Below are 19,470 nucleotides of genomic sequence, written 5' to 3'. Positions count from 1 at the left end.
TAAAAAATATGCATGTGTTTAAAATTCTAATCGGGTACAACTCTTAGAGATATGTAAGCATTGAACAAAATTGTAATCACTGTTTACCAAAAATATTTCAACTAAAACGGGCTTATTCAATACACTGTACATAGCATTAAAATATGTTCTTATATTTCCATGCACACAAGTTAAGTGTGAACAAGTGTTTTCAAAACTAAACATTTTAAAAACCAAACATAAATCTTCATTAAACCAGCAATATTTGGATCCTTTTATTAACTGGTCTATTTGTTGAAGATGATATCATTTAATGTATAAACAAAGATAAAGTTATTGATATGCTAGGATCGTTATGCAATTAATTTAAAAAAATTACTCTTTTAATAATTTAATAATTTAATGTTAATTTTAAATTTTATTTGTAAAATTGTTAAGTAACTATGTTGGTTTACATTTTTATATTTATAATATTATATTGACAAAGATGTTGAAAAAAACGAACTAATTTTATTAATTATGTATAAAATAGTTTTAATATTTTATTAAATGACAGTTAATTTTTTTTTTCGTTTAAGTTAAAATTAAGTTTGTAGGGGGCCCATTCGAAATTAGTTTTGCCCAGAAATTAGTTTGGCCCAGTCATGAGTGTAACTGTATAAGAGCGTTGGTTAAACCTGGCTACCTATGCCTAGGGGGTTAGGTCAATAAATGAATCATTTTACACTCAATACAATACCAATAGGTGATATCGTTGGATGGCATAATCACCTAGGTACAGTTTTCGTGACCGTTTTTACGTCTACATTATTTTAATCTACTTTGTGCCAATAATCTACTCAATAATAATTTTTCTCAAAAGTATATTCACGAAAATTTTATTATTTTTAACATTTTAAGGCTACGTAACAAACCGATACCATTATATTAGATATTTTCAATGTATGAAAAAAATAATAATAATAATGTCTCTGACACGTCTAACTTTATATTATTAAGGTGGTTACACACGGGCAATTCGAACGCGCCAAATAATCGCCCGAAATAGTACACGTGTATTTTTGATGTGATATTCAAACGGGGAATAACAGACGCGTTCGGTTGCGAGCGTACGCGATAAATCGCACAGGTTTAATTTTTAATTTTTAATTTTTAATTTTAACCAGTACATCGCGTCAACCGCCATTGTCAAGATGTTAAAAAAGTTTATATTTTCCTTTGAGGAGGACGAAATTCTGATAGATTGTGTTAAAAAAATAAAGTTTTATACGATTGTTCTCATCCCAAAAATAAGTGTATATTTTTCAAAGATACATTCTGGAAAAATCTATCAGAAGAGTTTAATAGAACTGTTGAGTAATATTTAAATAAACAATATTAATATATTAAAAAAAAATAATAATTATATAATTAATAAATTGATTCTTTTTGGGGAACCATTATTTTGATAAAATAAAATAAAAGTAAAAACGACTATTTTGTTATAAATCATAATTTTAAAATAGTATTAAAAAAAAAATTTTAATTGTATAGTTTAAGATATAAAGAAGAGATGGAAAAACATCCGTGATACTTTCATGAAATTAAATTTGAACTAATGAGTAGGTATATAAAAAAATATATGCTAAGTACCTATATATCCCTGTGGGGGGGGGGATCAGAATACACCCACGGCAGTCCATGCCCGTCGTAAAAGGCGACCAAAATGGATCTAACAATGGGCAGCAACATTGTTAGTATCAAGTAGAGATCCATCTTTACTTGAATAGCATCACTTAGTTATAAGTGATGTCATTGCGATACAGAAGGCAACGGGAAACCACTGTATTAATTTTCCCAAACATTAAGCAATGAAGGACAACCATAAGACTTCTAATAGAGAAGAATGGCGTACTAGATTTGCAACGACAAGGCATGGCCTTTAGTAAAGAAGAAGAAGAAGTACCTATATATTAATCACGAAATATTTTTGATAAATTCAGATGTTTAGTTTACTTTACATGATGTAGGTACCATCTTTAAGATTATTATAGCAATAATTAAGCTAATATTAAGTTAGAACTATCAATATAACGTTATTATCTAACCGTGGTATTATTATTATATATATTAATATATCATGTTGTTTATATTCTGTGAAAAATAATTAACCTACAGATTAATTGTGCACCAAGCATAGGCGCAACTAGAGCCCAAATATTGGGGGTGTTGACTCCATGGGCGGATAGGCCATTTTTTTAGCTTACCGGGAAATTTTAAAAAGGGGATCCCACATAAAAAAAAGTATACAAACAAAATATTTGTGAGTTGTGATTGTTACAACCTCATATACTTTTTATTATATTTAAATATAAAGCAAGTTATGAGTATTTTAAGATGCATAAAAATTTTACAATTTTAAAATACTCATAACTCACTTTAAATTTAATAAATAATAAAAAGCATATGAGATTGTCTAGATAATTATCTTACCTTTCAATTTTATGAAAGTCAGTTCACTTTAGTTTTTAAGCTAACGGAGTTACAAGTGTTCTGCTGAATGTAAAATTTACCATATAATGCACTTGTAAGACAGAGACAACACATTTAGGTATTTGATTGGTTTAATCTTTGTATTGCTATGAATCGTTTTGCATAAAAGTTTATTTATTTTGTTATTGATTTATTTCTATTATTTATTTTATAACCAGATAATCAGAAATAGAGCAATGTAGACTTTAATTACCATTATAGACCATATCAAAAGATAACCAATAATTGTGTTAAACCAAAGAAGCTAATTAGTTAGAATAATAAATAATTGTTAAATAACTATAACTAATATAATGACAATAATTGTCCTATTATGAGTTGGAAAAAGTTATAATTACTGTTATTTAATATGAAATATTATCCTATATGCATCACAAAAATTCCTTTCTTATTATGTACTAATGATTTATAAACAGTATAGGCATAATAAGTTGTTAACACTAATTCCTAAAAGTCCTATACTAGTATTTTATTTAGTATTGTTAAACCAGTATATTGTATAAAATAATATTCGAAAATGATAAAGATATAAATATATTTCTATTTTATTAAACAGCAAACAAATTGTTAGTGAGTTGTCGATGTATGTAAGTTTTGCGTTCAAAACTGTGTGAAATTGATGAGTGTTTCGAAACTGAATAGGATACAATTTAGTGTGGGTGGACCAAGAATATGATGTTAAAAAGTGTGTAAAATTGTATGGGTATTGGTTTCGCGTTCAACCGGTGCAATTGTAAGTGTGTTGTGGATAATTGTTTGATGGTTGTAAGTTTTGCATTCAAAACTGTGTAAAATTGTTTGAGTGTTTCGTATCTGAAACAGGGTACAATTTAGTGTTTATGGACCAAGAATATGATGTTAAAATGTGTGTAAAATTGTATGGGTATTGGTTTTGCGTTCAAAACCTGGTAAAATTGTAAGTGTGTTGCTGATAATTGTTTGATGGTTGTAAGTTTTGCATTCAAAACTGTGTAAAATTGTTTGAGTGTTTCGTATCTGAAACAGGGTACAATTTAGTGTGTATGGACCAGGAATATGATGTTAAAATGTGTGTAAAATTGTATGGGTATTGGTTTTGCGTTCAAAACCTGGTAAAATTGTAAGTGTGTTGTCGATAGTTGTGAGTTTTGCATTCAAAACTGTGTGAAATTGTTTGAGTGTTTCGTATCTGAAACAGGGTACAATTTAATGTGTATGGACCAATAATATGATGTTAAAAAGTGTGTAAAATTGTATGGGTATTGGTTTTGCGTTCAAAACCTGGTAAAATTGTAAGTGTGTTGTCGATAGTTGTGAGTTTTGCATTCAAAACTGTGTGAAATTTTTTGAGTGTTTCGTATCTGAAACAGGGTACAATTTAATGTGTATGGACCAATAATATGATGTTAAAAAGTGTGTAAAATTGTATGGGTATTGGTTTTGCGTTCAAAACCAGGTAAAATTGTAAGTGTGTTGTCGATGGTTGTGAGTTTTGCATTCAAAACTGTGTGAAATTGTTTGAGTGTTTCGTAACTGAAACAGGGTACAATTCAATGTGGGTGGTCCGAGAATTTGATGTTAAAAAGTGTGTAAAATTGTATGGGTATTGGTTTTGCGTTCAAAACCTGGTAAAATTGTAAGTGTGTTGCAGATAATTGTTTGATGGTTGTAAGTTTTGCATTCAAAACTGTGTGAAATTGTTTGAGTGTTTCGTATCTGAAACAGGGTACAATTTAGTGTGGGTGGACCAAGAATATGATGTTAAAAAGTGTGTAAAATTGTATGGGTATTGGTTTTGCGTTCAAAACCTGGTAAAATTGTAAGTGTGTTGTCGATGGTTGTGAGTTTTGCATTCAAAACTGTGTGAAATTGTTTGAGTGTTTCGTAACTGAAACAGGGTACAATTCAATGTGGGTGGTCCGAGAATTTGATGTTAAAAAGTGTGTAAAATTGTATGGGTATTGGTTTTGCGTTCAAAACCTGGTAAAATTGTAAGTGTGTTGCAGATAATTGTTTGATGGTTGTAAGTTTTGCATTCAAAACTGTGTGAAATTGTTTGAGTGTTTCGTATCTGAAACAGGGTACAATTTAGTGTGGGTGGACCAAGAATATGATGTTAAAAAGTGTGTAAAATTGTATGGGTATTGGTTTTGCGTTCAAAACCTGGTAAAATTGTAAGTGTGTTGTAGATAATTGTTTGATGATTGTAAGTTTTGCATTCAAAACTGTGTGAAATTGTTTGAGTGTTTCGTATCTGAAACAGGGTACAATTTAGTGTTTATGGACCAAGAATATGATGTTAAAATGTGTGTAAAATTGTATGGGTATTGGTTTTGCGTTCAAAACCTGGTAAAATTGTAAGTGTGTTGTCGATGGTTGTGAGTTTTGCATTCAAAACTGTGTGAAATTGTTTGAGTGTTTCGTAACTGAAACAGGGTACAATTCAATGTGGGTGGTCCGAGAATTTGATGTTAAAAAGTGTGTAAAATTGTATGGGTATTGGTTTTGCGTTCAAAACCTGGTAAAATTGTAAGTGTGTTGTCGATGGTTGTGAGTTTTGCATTCAAAACTGTGTGAAATTGTTTGAGTGTTTCGTAACTGAAACAGGGTACAATTCAATGTGGTGGTCCGAGAATTTGATGTTTAAAAGTGTGTAAAATTGTATGGGTATTGGTTTTGCGTTCAAAACCTGGTAAAATTGTAAGTGTGTTGTCGATGGTTGTGAGTTTTGCATTCAAAACTGTGTGAAATTGTTTGAGTGTTTCGTAACTGAAACAGGGTACAATTCAATGTGGGTGGTCCGAGAATTTGATGTTAAAAAGTGTGTAAAATTGTATGGGTATTGGTTTTGCGTTCAAAACCTGGTAAAATTGTAAGTGTGTTGCAGATAATTGTTTGATGGTTGTAAGTTTTGCATTCAAAACTGTGTGAAATTGTTTGAGTGTTTCGTATCTGAAACAGGGTACAATTTAGTGTGGGTGGACCAAGAATATGATGTTAAAAAGTGTGTAAAATTGTATGGGTATTGGTTTTGCGTTCAAAACCTGGTAAAATTGTAAGTGTGTTGTAGATAATTGTTTGATGATTGTAAGTTTTGCATTCAAAACTGTGTGAAATTGTTTGAGTGTTTCGTATCTGAAACAGGGTACAATTTAGTGTTTATGGACCAAGAATATGATGTTAAAATGTGTGTAAAATTGTATGGGTATTGGTTTTGCGTTCAAAACCTGGTAAAATTGTAAGTGTGTTGTCGATGGTTGTGAGTTTTACATTCAAAACTGTGTGAAATTGTTTGAGTGTTTCGTAACTGAAACAGGGTACAATTCAATGTGGGTGGTCCGAGAATTTGATGTTAAAAAGTGTGTAAAATTGTATGGGTATTGGTTTTGCGTTCAACCGGTGAAATTGTAAGTGTGTTGCAGATAATTGTTTGATGATTGTAAGTTTTGCATTCAAAACTGTGTGAAATTGTTTGAGTGTTTCGTAACTGAAATAGGGTATTTAAATAGGTACAATTTAGTGTGGGTGGGCCAAGAATATGATCTTAAAAAGTGTGTACAATTATATGGGTATTGGTTTTGTGTTCAAAACCATTGAAATTTTAAGTGTGTTGTAGATAATTGTTTGATGGTTGTAAAAAAATGTATAAAATTATGTTGAACACAATTTACTTATTTTATAATGATTATTTATTATAATCTGAATATACTTACAATTAAATTTACATACAAATTCCAAATTATATTATAGTTTAAAAATTATAAAAGGTTCAATTTTTATATTTGATATATTTTTATAACTATCAAATATACATGTTAATTTAAGCAAATGTAATTTCTGATTTTTAGTTTAAATAATTGTATATAAATTATATAGTAAATACTTCAAATTTATTAAACCAACTATGTCAGGCGCCTAATAGTTTGTAAAATTCCAGATTAGTGAAATTTTAAATTTGACTACTTAATCGATATATATATTAATAAAAATATCATTTATGTAAGTAATCTTGTACTTTTGTAATACAAGCAACAAAATCTATCTCATAATAATATTTGTCAATTGTTAATTTTAATACATATTGCTATTTGCGAAATATTTCGACTAATTTTTAATTTTTATTGAACATTACTTTTGCTGCATCTAATTATTCATATTTAATACATTTTTTAACGGCTTATATTAGAGTAGGAGAATTTTATAAAATAAATATTTAAGTTAAAATTAAATTAAAATATGAATGTTCAACGATAATCATTCATTATTTATCAATTGCGAACTTTACTATTGTAAAAGTATACTGGCGTGTACCTTCGTTTTTTCATAATTTTAATCACAGAAGAATAAAGGAATGAAAACAAACTTACCTTAAATATAGATTCTTTTTAGGCTTTGGTATCCGTGACGTGCGTGACGGTAAGTACTCTGACGCTGACGTGGAAAAACGCATCGGATACTACTGAATTGAATTCTGAAAATAATATGATTTATAAAAAAAAAAAATGTACGGAATGCTGTATGTTTTTCGTTCATGTCTGCTTTGCTAGCTTGAATTGTTAGAATCTTAAATCGACTGCATTCTCTGCATCGATTTTGGCAATCGCCATAGATAAATAGATTATATTATATTAAGTCAAGAATTTAAATCCATAGATATGCATATATAAATTATTATAATATGCTTATAAAGTATGTACCTAAGATCTATGTATTATTTTAATTATTTTTTTAAATTTATTTATTTAATTATTGATTAGGATGGTGTTTAATCATTAGAAGCACATTAATGTTTTCACTAAAATATATTTTTTATGAACTATTTAATGAAAATGTTGATTTAAATAAATGTGATTACTGCTTTTTAAATTTAACTTAAAGTTTTCACTATAAAGTGTACCTATACATCAAACTTCTATACCAACCACACCAGCTAGTTTTTAAAATATCAAGGTAAACATTTTCTCTGAATAAGAAATTAATGATTAATATTTTGGTGTAAATAAATTATATATCATTTTATTTTAAGCTTCTCATGAAAATTTTAAATATTTCATTAGTTTATTTTCGATAGACATTAATCATAATATGTAGTTCCTCACAAAACACCTTGTAAATGTAATACATGGTATCTTATATAATAATTTTTGTCTATTGTCAGTTTCAATACATAATACAATTTTCAAAAATTATTTCAACCAGTTTCTAGTTTTTATTTAACAGCAGTGCTTTCGTTATTTTTTTAAAAGCCTATAACCTATTATAGAAGGATAATTTTAAAAAATTTGAATTTAAAATTAACTTAAAATATGAATGTTCAATGATAATCACTAATTATTTATCGATAAGAAAATCACTATTTTAAAGTGTATAGATGTGTCCTCCATTTTTTATTGACAGGATTTAACTATTTTCGATGTCAGAAGTAAATACTAGTTAAAATTGAATAACAATAAATGTTTGTCACATACTCACATAACAAAATGAACCATACCTAAGTACTAACTAGTTCTTAAGTATAAAAAATGTAAATAGCTTACAATAATTATTTCATGAGTAGGTTTACGAGTTATTTATTTTATAAGTGATAAAACCTAATTAAATATACGGTTTATACGTATTACAACGTGTTTATCAGCTACTGGGCCATTAGTTGTAGATTACAATTTTTTTTTTTTTTTTATATCTACACATTATTATTCACTCATAGTAAGTTCTATACATAATAAGTGTTTAATTATATTTTCATAGACCTAAACTAGAATACTAGATTCTAGACCCGTATCTAATTTAAGTAGTTATTATAGGAGGAAATGTAATCTGGAAATTTTCCATTTCAGATAAAATGTATGTGTAAAATAAAATAAAATATATATAATTGTTGAATTCCGCTGGCATAAGAGTTAACTGTTTATTATAGGTAACACTATTTATAAAAATTATTATAGTTATTATTCAATAAGTAGGCAGCGGCGTACCTATCTACCTAACGAGTAAAAAGTAAATCGACCCAAGCTGCTGTATAGTTGCTTATTGCTTTGCGTATGTTTTATGCATTTCGCGCGCGCTTGAGTATAAGATACGCAAAAAAAGAATTAAAAAACTCACATAAATATTTACTAGGTTTTCTGGTAAAACTTCTGTCTGTAAGGTTACGAATGCTATAAAGCACTATTTTCTCCGCTCCGAACTGGAAGTAGGTACAGATTTTTATGAAATAATTAATTTACTCAAACAGAATAATATTAAATTGACTGTTGCCATAGATTTATACTTTTATATGTGTATTATTATTATATGATTAATTATAAATATTTATAAGGTCTTAGAGATTGTACAATTTTATCGCATTTACCCATGATATAGCATTATAGTTATACCGTTACTAAACTATTTTGTCGTATTCTCAGAAATTCAAAACTTTAAACATTATAAGTCCTACTTGAAATACTTATAATAGGGGTCTAACTCTTACAGCTGCTAAATGCAGTTAAGGGTGCCAGTATACTTATACTACGACAGAGTAAAATAAAAGCTTATCCATTTTGTTGTAATTAGGGGAGCCACCTGCGGGGAGGGGGGAGCGCAGGGTATACTTTATTGGCGTCCCTATTTTTGTTTGTGTCTTATTGGCCTGGACTACAATCTGCAATGCACCGACAGGCTTCAAAGATTAATTTTTAACCCAACCATATCGAATCAAATGACATCCTCCCCGTATCTGTACACCCGAAACTCTACGAACTACCAAATACAGTCATCCCGTAGGTACCAATACCAAATACTAAATAGAGGCGGCGACACGTAGTTCAGTAGCCGGTACGGGACACGACTTATATTCCGGACGTATTTACTCGATGTCTTCCTTTAAACATCAACCGTTCAACAACTACAGACAAACCGAAAACCAGAAGACATTGACTATATTATATCAAGATACCGACACCACTTTAATATATCCAGAACCGACGACGAGACGACAATGGCCGAAGATCGACGATCTTGTCATTAAAAGCAAACGGTGAATTATTGCGATTCGTGACGAGTACAAGTCGCCAAGACTGCCGAACCAACGACGACTAGCAATTCCACAAATAATTGCGGCCGATATCGCATACTCTAATTTATTATTCGTGTTAGCTCTAGCCGAGGCTCCTAAATAGTGGCCGGACGGCGTGGAAGTCGCGTTCGCGTGCAAACAGCTCTGCGAAACTGGCCGAGGTACCAGGGGCCCAGGAGGGAGATTTGAGGAGGCGCGCTAACCTGATCGTATATAGTCCGTACGCGCGTCGCGTCGTCGCCGAAGACCCGGTCTGATCAGGAGATCAGCCCACACGCGCCTTGCACGGACGAGTGCCCGGCAGAACGATACGGCTGCCGGTGACGGAGCGCCGTCAGTAATATCGCGACTTATCCCACGGCCACTAAGTTATGTTATGCCGACCCGAGTGGCCGAGTCTAGTATATTGGTCAGGTTAGCCGCTTCTTTGAGTCACGCGCTACCGATACACAGCTCCGTCACCGACACTTTGTACATAATCACTCCAATAACAAACATTCCCTAATACTTTAAATAGGACAGTTAACCCGAATTGCAATATGTTTGATTCAATTAAATTCAAGGTTTGATGAGTCTACTCATCATCACATTTACACATGTATATAGTTTTGCTAGCACATGTGGTCAGGATTTCCGAGCGACTACATAAGTGAGCTACTTGAGTGAATCGTGTGCGTATAGTTAATAGTTATTCAAAAATAAATATTTAATATAATAATTATAATACTAATGAGAATCTTAGCTGTTGAAAATAGAAAAAATATATAACATTCAACATACCAGCTTAGCAAAAAAAAAAAAAAAAATTTTTGTCTTTTTGGCCTATACCACTACAACCTAATCATATCTAGATAATAAAATAAATTAAATTGATAACAATGAGTCGCCTTGTAGTAATTTTGAGGTGGAAAACTTTTTGATGTGATTCCAAATTTGCTCTAGGATAGTTAACAGTATCGCTAATCTACATTTTTGAACAAACAAATTGTAAAAATGTTTATTTTAACTAGTAAAAGAATCGAAAATAGTTTTTAAAGTAACAAATTTGGTATCCGTATTATAATGAAATAGTGGGATAGTAAATGTTGTCATCGTTATTTTAATTTTTAAGTGCGTGAATCGCATTATATTGCGTAATATTGTGCTACACGTGAATGATCACGGTTTGTTTCTTATTTTAAAATCGCTGTTAATATATTATTATTTAATTATTATCGTGACATAATATTGTGTGGTGTATTCTTAATTCTTATCACTCTTATTCTTATAGCTACAAGAGAACGTCAGCTGGCCTGTCTGCGCTCTATCAACTGTGAGTTTTTTTATTATTATTCTTTATATTATACATTTTTAGTTGTTTAGCTAGAAGTGCCGTAGATATTTTATTATTATTTTTTTTTATTGCACCTACATATACCATCGACAACATAAGTCATTGGGCTTAAAGTGAAAATAATTAATTACATATTTTTTGTGTAGTTACTAAATATAAGTGATAATTAAATTTTTGTTTGGAGGTTGGTGGCTATTGTGAAATGGATGATATTTGTTATGATTCATAACTTATGAATATTGTGATGTGTTCGGCATTCGGTGAGGATGTGATTGATGGTGACTTGAATACCGCATGATGGACACATTGGAGGTTCTTCCTTGGCCATTAAGTAGCTGTGAGAAATTTGAATGTGGCCTATTCTGAGTCTAGTTATTATGACCTCAAATTTTCTATGGATTTCGTATTATTATTTTGTTGTGCCAGAAGGTATGTTATTTTTATATTTATTTTTTGTACACGAGCTTCTGCTCTAATAGCTGCATCAATATGTTTATTCTGTCCTGTTCGACGGTTCGACCACAAGGGCTGTACATTTATAAATTATAATCATATATATTTATCCTTATTAGTCATAGTGGCTGCGATTTATTATTATTATATTTTCTATAACTTTGTGTTGCTGTGAATTTATTACATGCATTGCACCAATATAATTCAATCGTGCACCTATTATATGGCAACAAATAACCAAAAAAATTGTTATAATTTATTTGAATTACCCCCTCCCTCTACCATTACTTTTAAGTATACACGAGCACTCATATATACACACATCGTAGTACACACACCGTACCCATTACATACCTGCACTCACTGTGTTGCTCGGTGAACCCGCCATTTTACATACACATGCATAACAAAGTGTGTGTCTGGTATTATAATAGGCGTAGCGGAGTAGGTTAGGTTATACGGTGATCGGGCGCACGCTTTACTATGGTAGCTTTCTCGGTTCGAAAACTTAGTATTCAACATTGAAGAATTTATTCAAAAGCCGCTTCGTTTAGAATCTTAAATATTCAAAAAATGTCATCTGCTTGAGATTTCGAAGAAAATATATCTATACGCATGTATACGAAATATGACGAAATAACACGACATAGGTAAAAAAAAAAATCAATATTTGAAAATATGGTTTGTTTATAAAATAATAATAAATAATAAACACAATAAACATTTCAAAAATAAAATTTCTCATTTAGTGTAAATCAAAATAATGCGAATGTTTATTCAAGGTTGGGGAAAACACTGCAGCCGTATAAAAATATATATACAAATACGCGATGATGATTGTTATTCAGAAAATCGCATAATTTTATAACAATAAAATATTATATAACATTGTCACACCGAACGCTTATACGAAATGGTATTAAATTAAAGTAATAATAATAATGATAATAAATTAATAGGTGAATAAATAAATAAATATTAATTATAATACTATTATTTATGTTATTAAATAGCGTCGATGTCGACGGTATGAAGTGAACGAGTAAATTTAATAATAACATCATCGAATCTCTGCCTGTCAGGCATTGTTGGTGGGTATGTATGATATTGGCGCCAGCGGGTATGACAGACGGCCGACGCTGGCCTCGTCGTCCGCGTCCTCGTCGCCGGCCTGTTGGCCCGGCCCCGAACCGTCACCGGACTGGGCATTGGCCGAAACGGCGGGCGCCGCGTGCACGACGCTGACGCGCTGAGGCTGCGGCGGCGGGCCACGTCCGATCGGGTGATGCGTTCCGCCGTTCTCGTCCATGGTGAGGTGCCGGGCGTAACTGTACGGCGCCGATGAGTACGACGCTCCGTGCACAAGGTGTTCGTGGTCGTAGATGGCTGGTTTGGTGATGATCTCGTAATGCGATGTCTTGCCGTAACCACCTCCACCGCCTCCGCCGCCACCTCCGCCGTGACCTTTGAGCGCACACACGGCCGCCAGGACAAGCGCTAACATGGCCGTCATTAGTGCCTTGCCTGACATTGCGGCCAGCGATGCAAATGCGATTGCTGCCAGCGTGCCGGCCGACCATAGCGCCGCTTTCATGCCGTCCTTCTTTCCCCGTCCTAAGTGCGAACAAACAAACAAACAAATGTAATCGGTTACCGAGTTGTGTATGATCCGACAGCGATCACGGTGGCTATTTACACAAGTCGTGGTCGTCGTCTCGTTTGAGTTCAGAACTCGCGCCGTGTCGGGGTAGGTGTAAGCACCTATAGGTATAAGCACTCTAATCTAACCTTTTTTGCGACTCGTTTACTCAATTGCGCACTCGAATTTTTAATACCCGTGATAAATGACCCAAAACGTAGGACTCGTTTGCGTAGGTACATAAACCATGGCAAAAGTCTACTAAAATCCAAAACAATTAACAAATATAATGTTTGAGATTGTGTTTCTAACTTTTACAGGCTAAGGATTGTTTGTATACAACAGCCGTGATAAAAATGTTTATTTTTGTCAATTTAACTAATATCATTATTATATTAATTTAATTTGTTACCTAAATGCCTGAAACATTTGTGACCAAAAACTTTTGAGATTACGTGTGTCTTATCGAAATTTGCACTGCAAGTTACAATATAAGTCTAATTTAATAATTGTACGCAAACGAGTCGTCATTTTTCGAGTCAACATTTGTATTAGCTGGGTTATCACGTTTTCCTATGAACACAAACGAGTTGTCAGTTTCCAGGTAAAAAATTGTGTACTGTGCGCAAACAAATATCCCCGCTGGGTTACTGGGTTAGGTGAATAGGTGGACATAGTAGTGTAACATGTTCACCTATAACATAATGGATGACAGTGAATATAATGTACTAGGTATTGAAAGTTAAATCAAAATTAATACCAGCAATACATAGGTTGTTTTAATATTTGATATTATTTATAGTTGTATTAGAAAAGTGCGAGGAAAAGTGCATTTCTATTGTGTTACGAGAAGAATATTTTATATAAAAAAAACCATAGCTGTATTATTGACTTTGTGTGAAGGCGAGAATTTAAATGATGTACGATGTACCTACTACAAACTTTTAATGTTTTATTTCTTTAAAAAAAATATTATCGATTCAATGCAGGAACGTTATCAAGATACTTAAATGTCTCAGTTCATTCAGATTGTTATAAAATATCGAATATTCACACGAGGTATTCAGTAATTTTATTATGAAAACGGATTATAGTAAAATAATTATACACAGGTACAACTATTTTTAAATTTAACGTCTGAAATATTAGGATTTATTGATAACGTCATAACAGATACCACGTTAAATCGTTATGTATTGTGTTAGCGAGATTTTTATAAACACGCTTCAAATGTGTTATACACAATAAAAGTAACGGTAAGAAAAACAATGTTCTGATAAGATTAATTTAAATAGAAAAAAAAGAAAATCGGGTTATGTTTGATCGTAACTAACTATATATACATAGTAATAATGTATATATGAACGTTTTCGTGACCGCTTTTACATCTACATAATTTAAATCTACTTTGCAGGTCCAACCTATACCCAATAATAATTGTTTTCAAATGTATATTCACGAAAAGGTTATTATTTTTAACATTTTAAGGCTACGTGACAAACCGAAACAATTATATATAATTGTTTCAATAAAAAAAAAAAAATAATGCCTCCGACACGGACGACGTGTGTTCGTGTCAAAAATCACTGGTTACATAATAGTATTATTAATCGATTCGTGAAAACCCTTTGGTTGACAATAGTCGAAAAAGCGATCGAGTGAGGAGGACGAAAGATAAGATAAAAATATAATAATCGATTAGATTAAAAATATTATTATATTATTATTATTCTGTAGAAAGTACGTATTATATCGTTATATTCGAGTATTCTAATCGTTAAACATATTATTATGCAGCAGAATATATATATTTTTTTAAAGCATCTTAACTAAATTATACGTAAATACTTATTTAATCACAAAATTTCATAGACATAATATTGTGTCTATGTAAAATATACGTATTACAATTGACTTCTAGATAATATAGACGAGAATTAGGAATGATAACGCGTGTGAGTATAGATGGAATTTGTTACGAGGATGGTGCTTATAATATTTAGAAAATATTAAAATTAAAAGAATAAACTGTTGTCAGATCAAATATAATCAAACAACATTTATAAGAGACAATTGACATCATATTAAAACAGTGCTATATGTTCGATCTCATTTAGACGTATTCATACATTATTGATGAATTCAAATCAGTTTTCAGTCATGTGTTATCTTTTTTTCAGGTCCATTGGTATGATTGAAAAGAGTTTGGAACATTTTGGTTGAGAATAACTGACCGTTTGCGGTTTTCTTAGTTATTATTTTTATTTTTTATTTAAATCTGGTTAGCAGTAACAGAGTATATTATACGGAAGTTCAAGCCTTAACCAACGCGCGAGCATAAGATAATAAATTATAAAACGACATAGTAATGATTGTTCATTTTGATTTCATTTGTTTAACCTTCATCGCTTAACACTAGCTATCGCAGATCAGCTTAAAATATCACTCTGATGACAACTACAGTATTAGTATACGAACGATGGTCGTTACGTAACGCCATAGATGCAAACTAAGGGTGCTTAAGCCATGCATATTAACACTTAAGTTTTTTTTTTGTAAGAAGAACATTTTGATACTAAAACATGAACATTATTTGAAGGTGGTAATTTTAAAATTGGGAGGGCTTATTCCCACTAAGTCCCCCTATTAACGCCTATCCGTAACGATCGATGATTATCATTACCAGTTTCCAGCAATCCTGTGGGCAGTATGTTGACGAGCATTTGACTACTGAGATGGCGAACCTTCTCCACCACGGCCGAGTCGACTAGCTTGACGCTGATGGACAGGCTGTTCAGATATCCATCGACCTTTTCCATCAGGTACCCGTCCAGCTCATCGACCGAATCGTTGCCCCGAACCAGCGACCTGACCACTTCAGGAGGTATGCCACTGTGATGGTGATGCTGTTGATGGTGCTGATTCTGCTGATGATGGTGATCGCCGCTTGAGACCGTCGTCTGATTTCCGTCTGAAGCCCGGACGAGCGACACGCCGGGAACCAGCTGATAGGCGCGGGCCGTACCCAGCCGGTCGATCAGCCGGACCAGGTCCAGTTTCAGGCACGTCATCGTGTACCGGTGCAGACATTTCTTCATCAACACCTGTTGCGCAACATATACGCGGGCGCGCGCATACACAAACGACGGTATGTAATAACAACTGGCACGTCGACGAGATCGCCGCGCGAATATAGGTAATAATAATATTATATCATTTTATATTTCAATATTTCCACATAATATTTTTACAAACGACCGTCTCAACAGCGAACATTCGACTATTATGATTTTAGCATTTTCTTTTTAAAAGTCTCATACGTATTTTCATGTACAAGTAATAATTGATAAATTAAGTTTTCTACATAATTGTATGTCCACGTAAGAATATCGACATTCAGGGAATTCTACACTAGTTACTGTTTTTTTTTTTTTTCTTGATAAAAATACACTTTTACCTTATACGTTCTGTTGTGTACATACTTAGGTTTAGGAACTCTGTAAATAATGTAAATAATTTTAAAAACATATTTGAATTTATTATGAAGGTATTTTTTTGATCCTTCGACAGTGATCGTAGGAAATATTACGTACTCGCTTATGTTATAATGTTCATGTTATATGAATGATATAAATCAGACTTAAACGAGTTCTAGCATACCGACTGAAGTTTTATATCGATAATAGTTTTGAAAACTAACTTAATTTTATATTTAAGTCAACTTTAGAGCCCCATTTGTAATTTATATTAATTTATGAAACTTAGAAAACATTTGGTATTTTTATAAATTCTAATGGAAGAAATTATACGAGTACTTAGTTTTATTTATTTTTTATAACTCTGAATTAAATAATTCACAAAAGACTTCGTAATAAATTCAAATATGTTTTCAAAATTATTACCAGAGTAAAACTCTTTAGGTGTAAGTACGAGTTTTGTGTTAAAAACGGCAGTGTGCAATTCCGTATAACTTTTAAATATTAATATTAAACATGTTTCATGGATAAAAAAAATAATCAATACTTATCGAACTAATAATAGGGTTCACCTCTAAAAGAATCGATATGTATAATATATATTTTTCCTGTTAAAATCTCACTTGTTATTAGGGCACGTGAGCATTTATGTTCAGAAATCGTTATTGTCGTGGTTGTGGGACAAGTGTGATAAAACGTTAAGGGGTAATACGTATCGATAATATGTGTCATAGATATCGTATTATTTTCATAATTTGTATTGTTGGAGAATGTTATTATATTTTTGGAATTTTTAATGAGTCCGAGGTGTGTTGTTGTTGACACGGCCGTTTATCGGAGAGTCGGGTTGAGGGCGTATTTATATAATTTATATGGACTGATCCATTTAACGTAAGACACTAGTCATTTTAGAAACACATTTTTATTTTATTTTCCTGAGCAGAATATTATTCATAATATTTCGATCTATAAATTTAAGCTTTGAACTAGTTGTTAATCAGTTATATAAGCTTGCTTATATTTAGTTTGGATAAGTGGAATAATGGGCCAACAAGATACCATTGCACTACTCCTCCCAACACACTTTAAATACTATTATAACACATAAACTACTACAAAATTCAAAGTTTATGCAAATGTTTAACAATAGTAAAAATATATGTTTTACAAAAACATAACTTATAATTATTTAAAAAAATGTATTTTTTTTTTCCAAAACGTTGATAGTTTTTAAAATAACGAGTGTCTTACGTTAAATGGATCAATCGGTAAGTATTTATTGTTCATTAGTGAACTCGTGCGATAGGTAATAATTGTATTATAATAGTAAAAAACGCGCGTAGAGGAAGATTTGAAAAGCATTACGCCGAACACAAGCACAGTGGCGTGACAGAGGAGAAAAAAAACTAAAAATTCGTAACTATCCTTGAATCCTAAATTTAAACTAAAGACGTATAATACGGTTCTATAAAAAAATCGACATCTAATAAATTAATTTAAAGTCTCATCAAGTAGGTAGAACTAGAATAATATTTTAGGATGGCTCATGCATTTAATGGCAATATTTATGAATCCGTTTAATACAAAATATCACACCACTATTTGAAATGCTTAACTTGTATTTCACGATGTAGACTATTTTTAATTAAATAGATGTATAATGAATTGATAAACTTGAAATAAACTTAGAACGATTGGAGCAAATTTAATGCACGAAAATCGATGATGATTTTGTCGTTTGAAATTAATTAGTGGAATTAATTATCTAATTTATTTCAAACTCGAGTATATCAATGAAACTATATGTTTCTATCATGTTGTGACAATCGTGTGCAAGTCAGGGGAGGTGATGGTGGAAGTTGAGATGATGGTGGTACACGTGGAGCACATATAAAAATGGTGGAAAGTAAAAACGAAGAAACACGAATTTTCTAATTACCTGCTTGAGGAGTTCCGTGTTGGCCGACTCGTCGTACTTGGACTGGTGTTGAGCGGTGGTGGTGGTCGTCGGTGGTTGCAACGATGACAATAATTGCGGTCCTCCGCCTCCGACAAAGTCCGGCACCGCCGAGGTTTCGGTTTGCGCGTGCACCGCCGGGTTGGCGTTAAGCAGGCAAGTCGCGCACAGGGCCACCGCGATCGCCGCGGAAGCGCCGCGGTTTTTCCGGCCGCACACGTATGTCCACATGATGGAAATGATGATGACTGCGGTGGTGGTCGATACGAAACGAGACTGCGCGATCGGAAGCACGACGGAAACCCGTGCAACGCGGCGAGCTTGCAGTAACCGCGGTATAATATTATATTATGGACGAGGAGGACAACGAACAGTAATCTTATGACGAATCTTGCAGAGCTGACCTGTGGTATCGGAACGGAATGAACCCACGAACTGGAGCTCTCCGATGGCGCGTGGGTAGTTTTTATAGAGCCGTGTAACGAAACGATTACCGGTGGAAATGTGCGGTGCGCGCTTGCGTGTGTACGTGTGGATCGAGAGACGGAGGATGGAATGAAAAAAAAAACACGTTGGAAATCGTTTTGCACAGGTAAAAGTAAACGGCTGGTGATTCGGCACAAACCGAGACAATGTGTGTCAAGAGGGTAGGTATAGATGGCTGCGAGATTTCGGCGGAAAATTAATTATCGCACGGACGGCGTGAGGCGATGATTTCAATGGGCTCGCGCGCGCGATGGCCGTTTTTTTTTTTATTGTAATACCTACTTAGCTATATTGTTGACGTCGGAAAATTTTTGTTTTTTATCCGCTTTTGTTTTTACTCATTAAACTATACTCGTGCCGGACATCACCGCCAGCCAGTCTACCGGCGAGAGAGTACGATTTACACGTCATGTACATTATAGGTATACTATACATTATTATTATTATTATCTTTACACAACGAGCGCGGACCACCGGCCTGATTATTGATTTCGTCCGCGATTCGTTTGATACGTATCATGCATGCGTACATGTGAAAACGATGCCGAACGCTTGTTTGCGCGGGGGGCTTAAAACCAG

The 19,470-nt window shown here is 32.7% G+C and overlaps 1 protein-coding gene across 1 annotated transcript; it reads right to left on the bottom strand.

The window, feature by feature from the left end:
* Positions 1-12,079: 12,079 nt before the first annotated feature.
* On the bottom strand, positions 12,080-18,852 carry LOC107167458 (uncharacterized). Its single transcript, XM_015516506.2, has 3 exons — positions 18,388-18,852; positions 15,656-16,076; positions 12,080-12,947 (listed from the first exon to the last, which is right to left on the bottom strand). The coding sequence occupies exons 1-3, from the start codon at positions 18,634-18,636 to the stop codon at positions 12,412-12,414; spliced, it is 1,206 nt and encodes a 401-aa protein (XP_015371992.2). The 5' UTR covers positions 18,637-18,852; the 3' UTR covers positions 12,080-12,411.
* Positions 18,853-19,470: the final 618 nt, after the last annotated feature.

Source organism: Diuraphis noxia, unplaced genomic scaffold (genome assembly GCF_037042655.1).
Source record: "Diuraphis noxia isolate RWA-SAM2 unplaced genomic scaffold, SU_Dnox_SAM2 contig0005, whole genome shotgun sequence".
NCBI classification, from domain to species: Eukaryota; Metazoa; Arthropoda; class Insecta; order Hemiptera; family Aphididae; genus Diuraphis; species Diuraphis noxia.
The sequence above is the reverse complement of the archived record's forward strand: the minus strand, read 5'-3'. Positions and strand labels throughout refer to the sequence as shown.

Coding starts and splice junctions, on each gene's coding strand:
- LOC107167458 (XM_015516506.2), bottom strand. CDS start 18,636: ATGTGGACATACGTGTGCGGCCGGAAAAACCGCGGCGCTTCCGCGGCG. Junction 16,077..18,387: donor ACACGGAACTCCTCAAGCAG/GTAATTAGAAAA, acceptor GTTGCGCAACAG/GTGTTGATGAAGAAATGTCT. Junction 12,948..15,655: donor CACAGGATTGCTGGAAACTG/GTAATGATAATC, acceptor GTTCGCACTTAG/GACGGGGAAAGAAGGACGGC.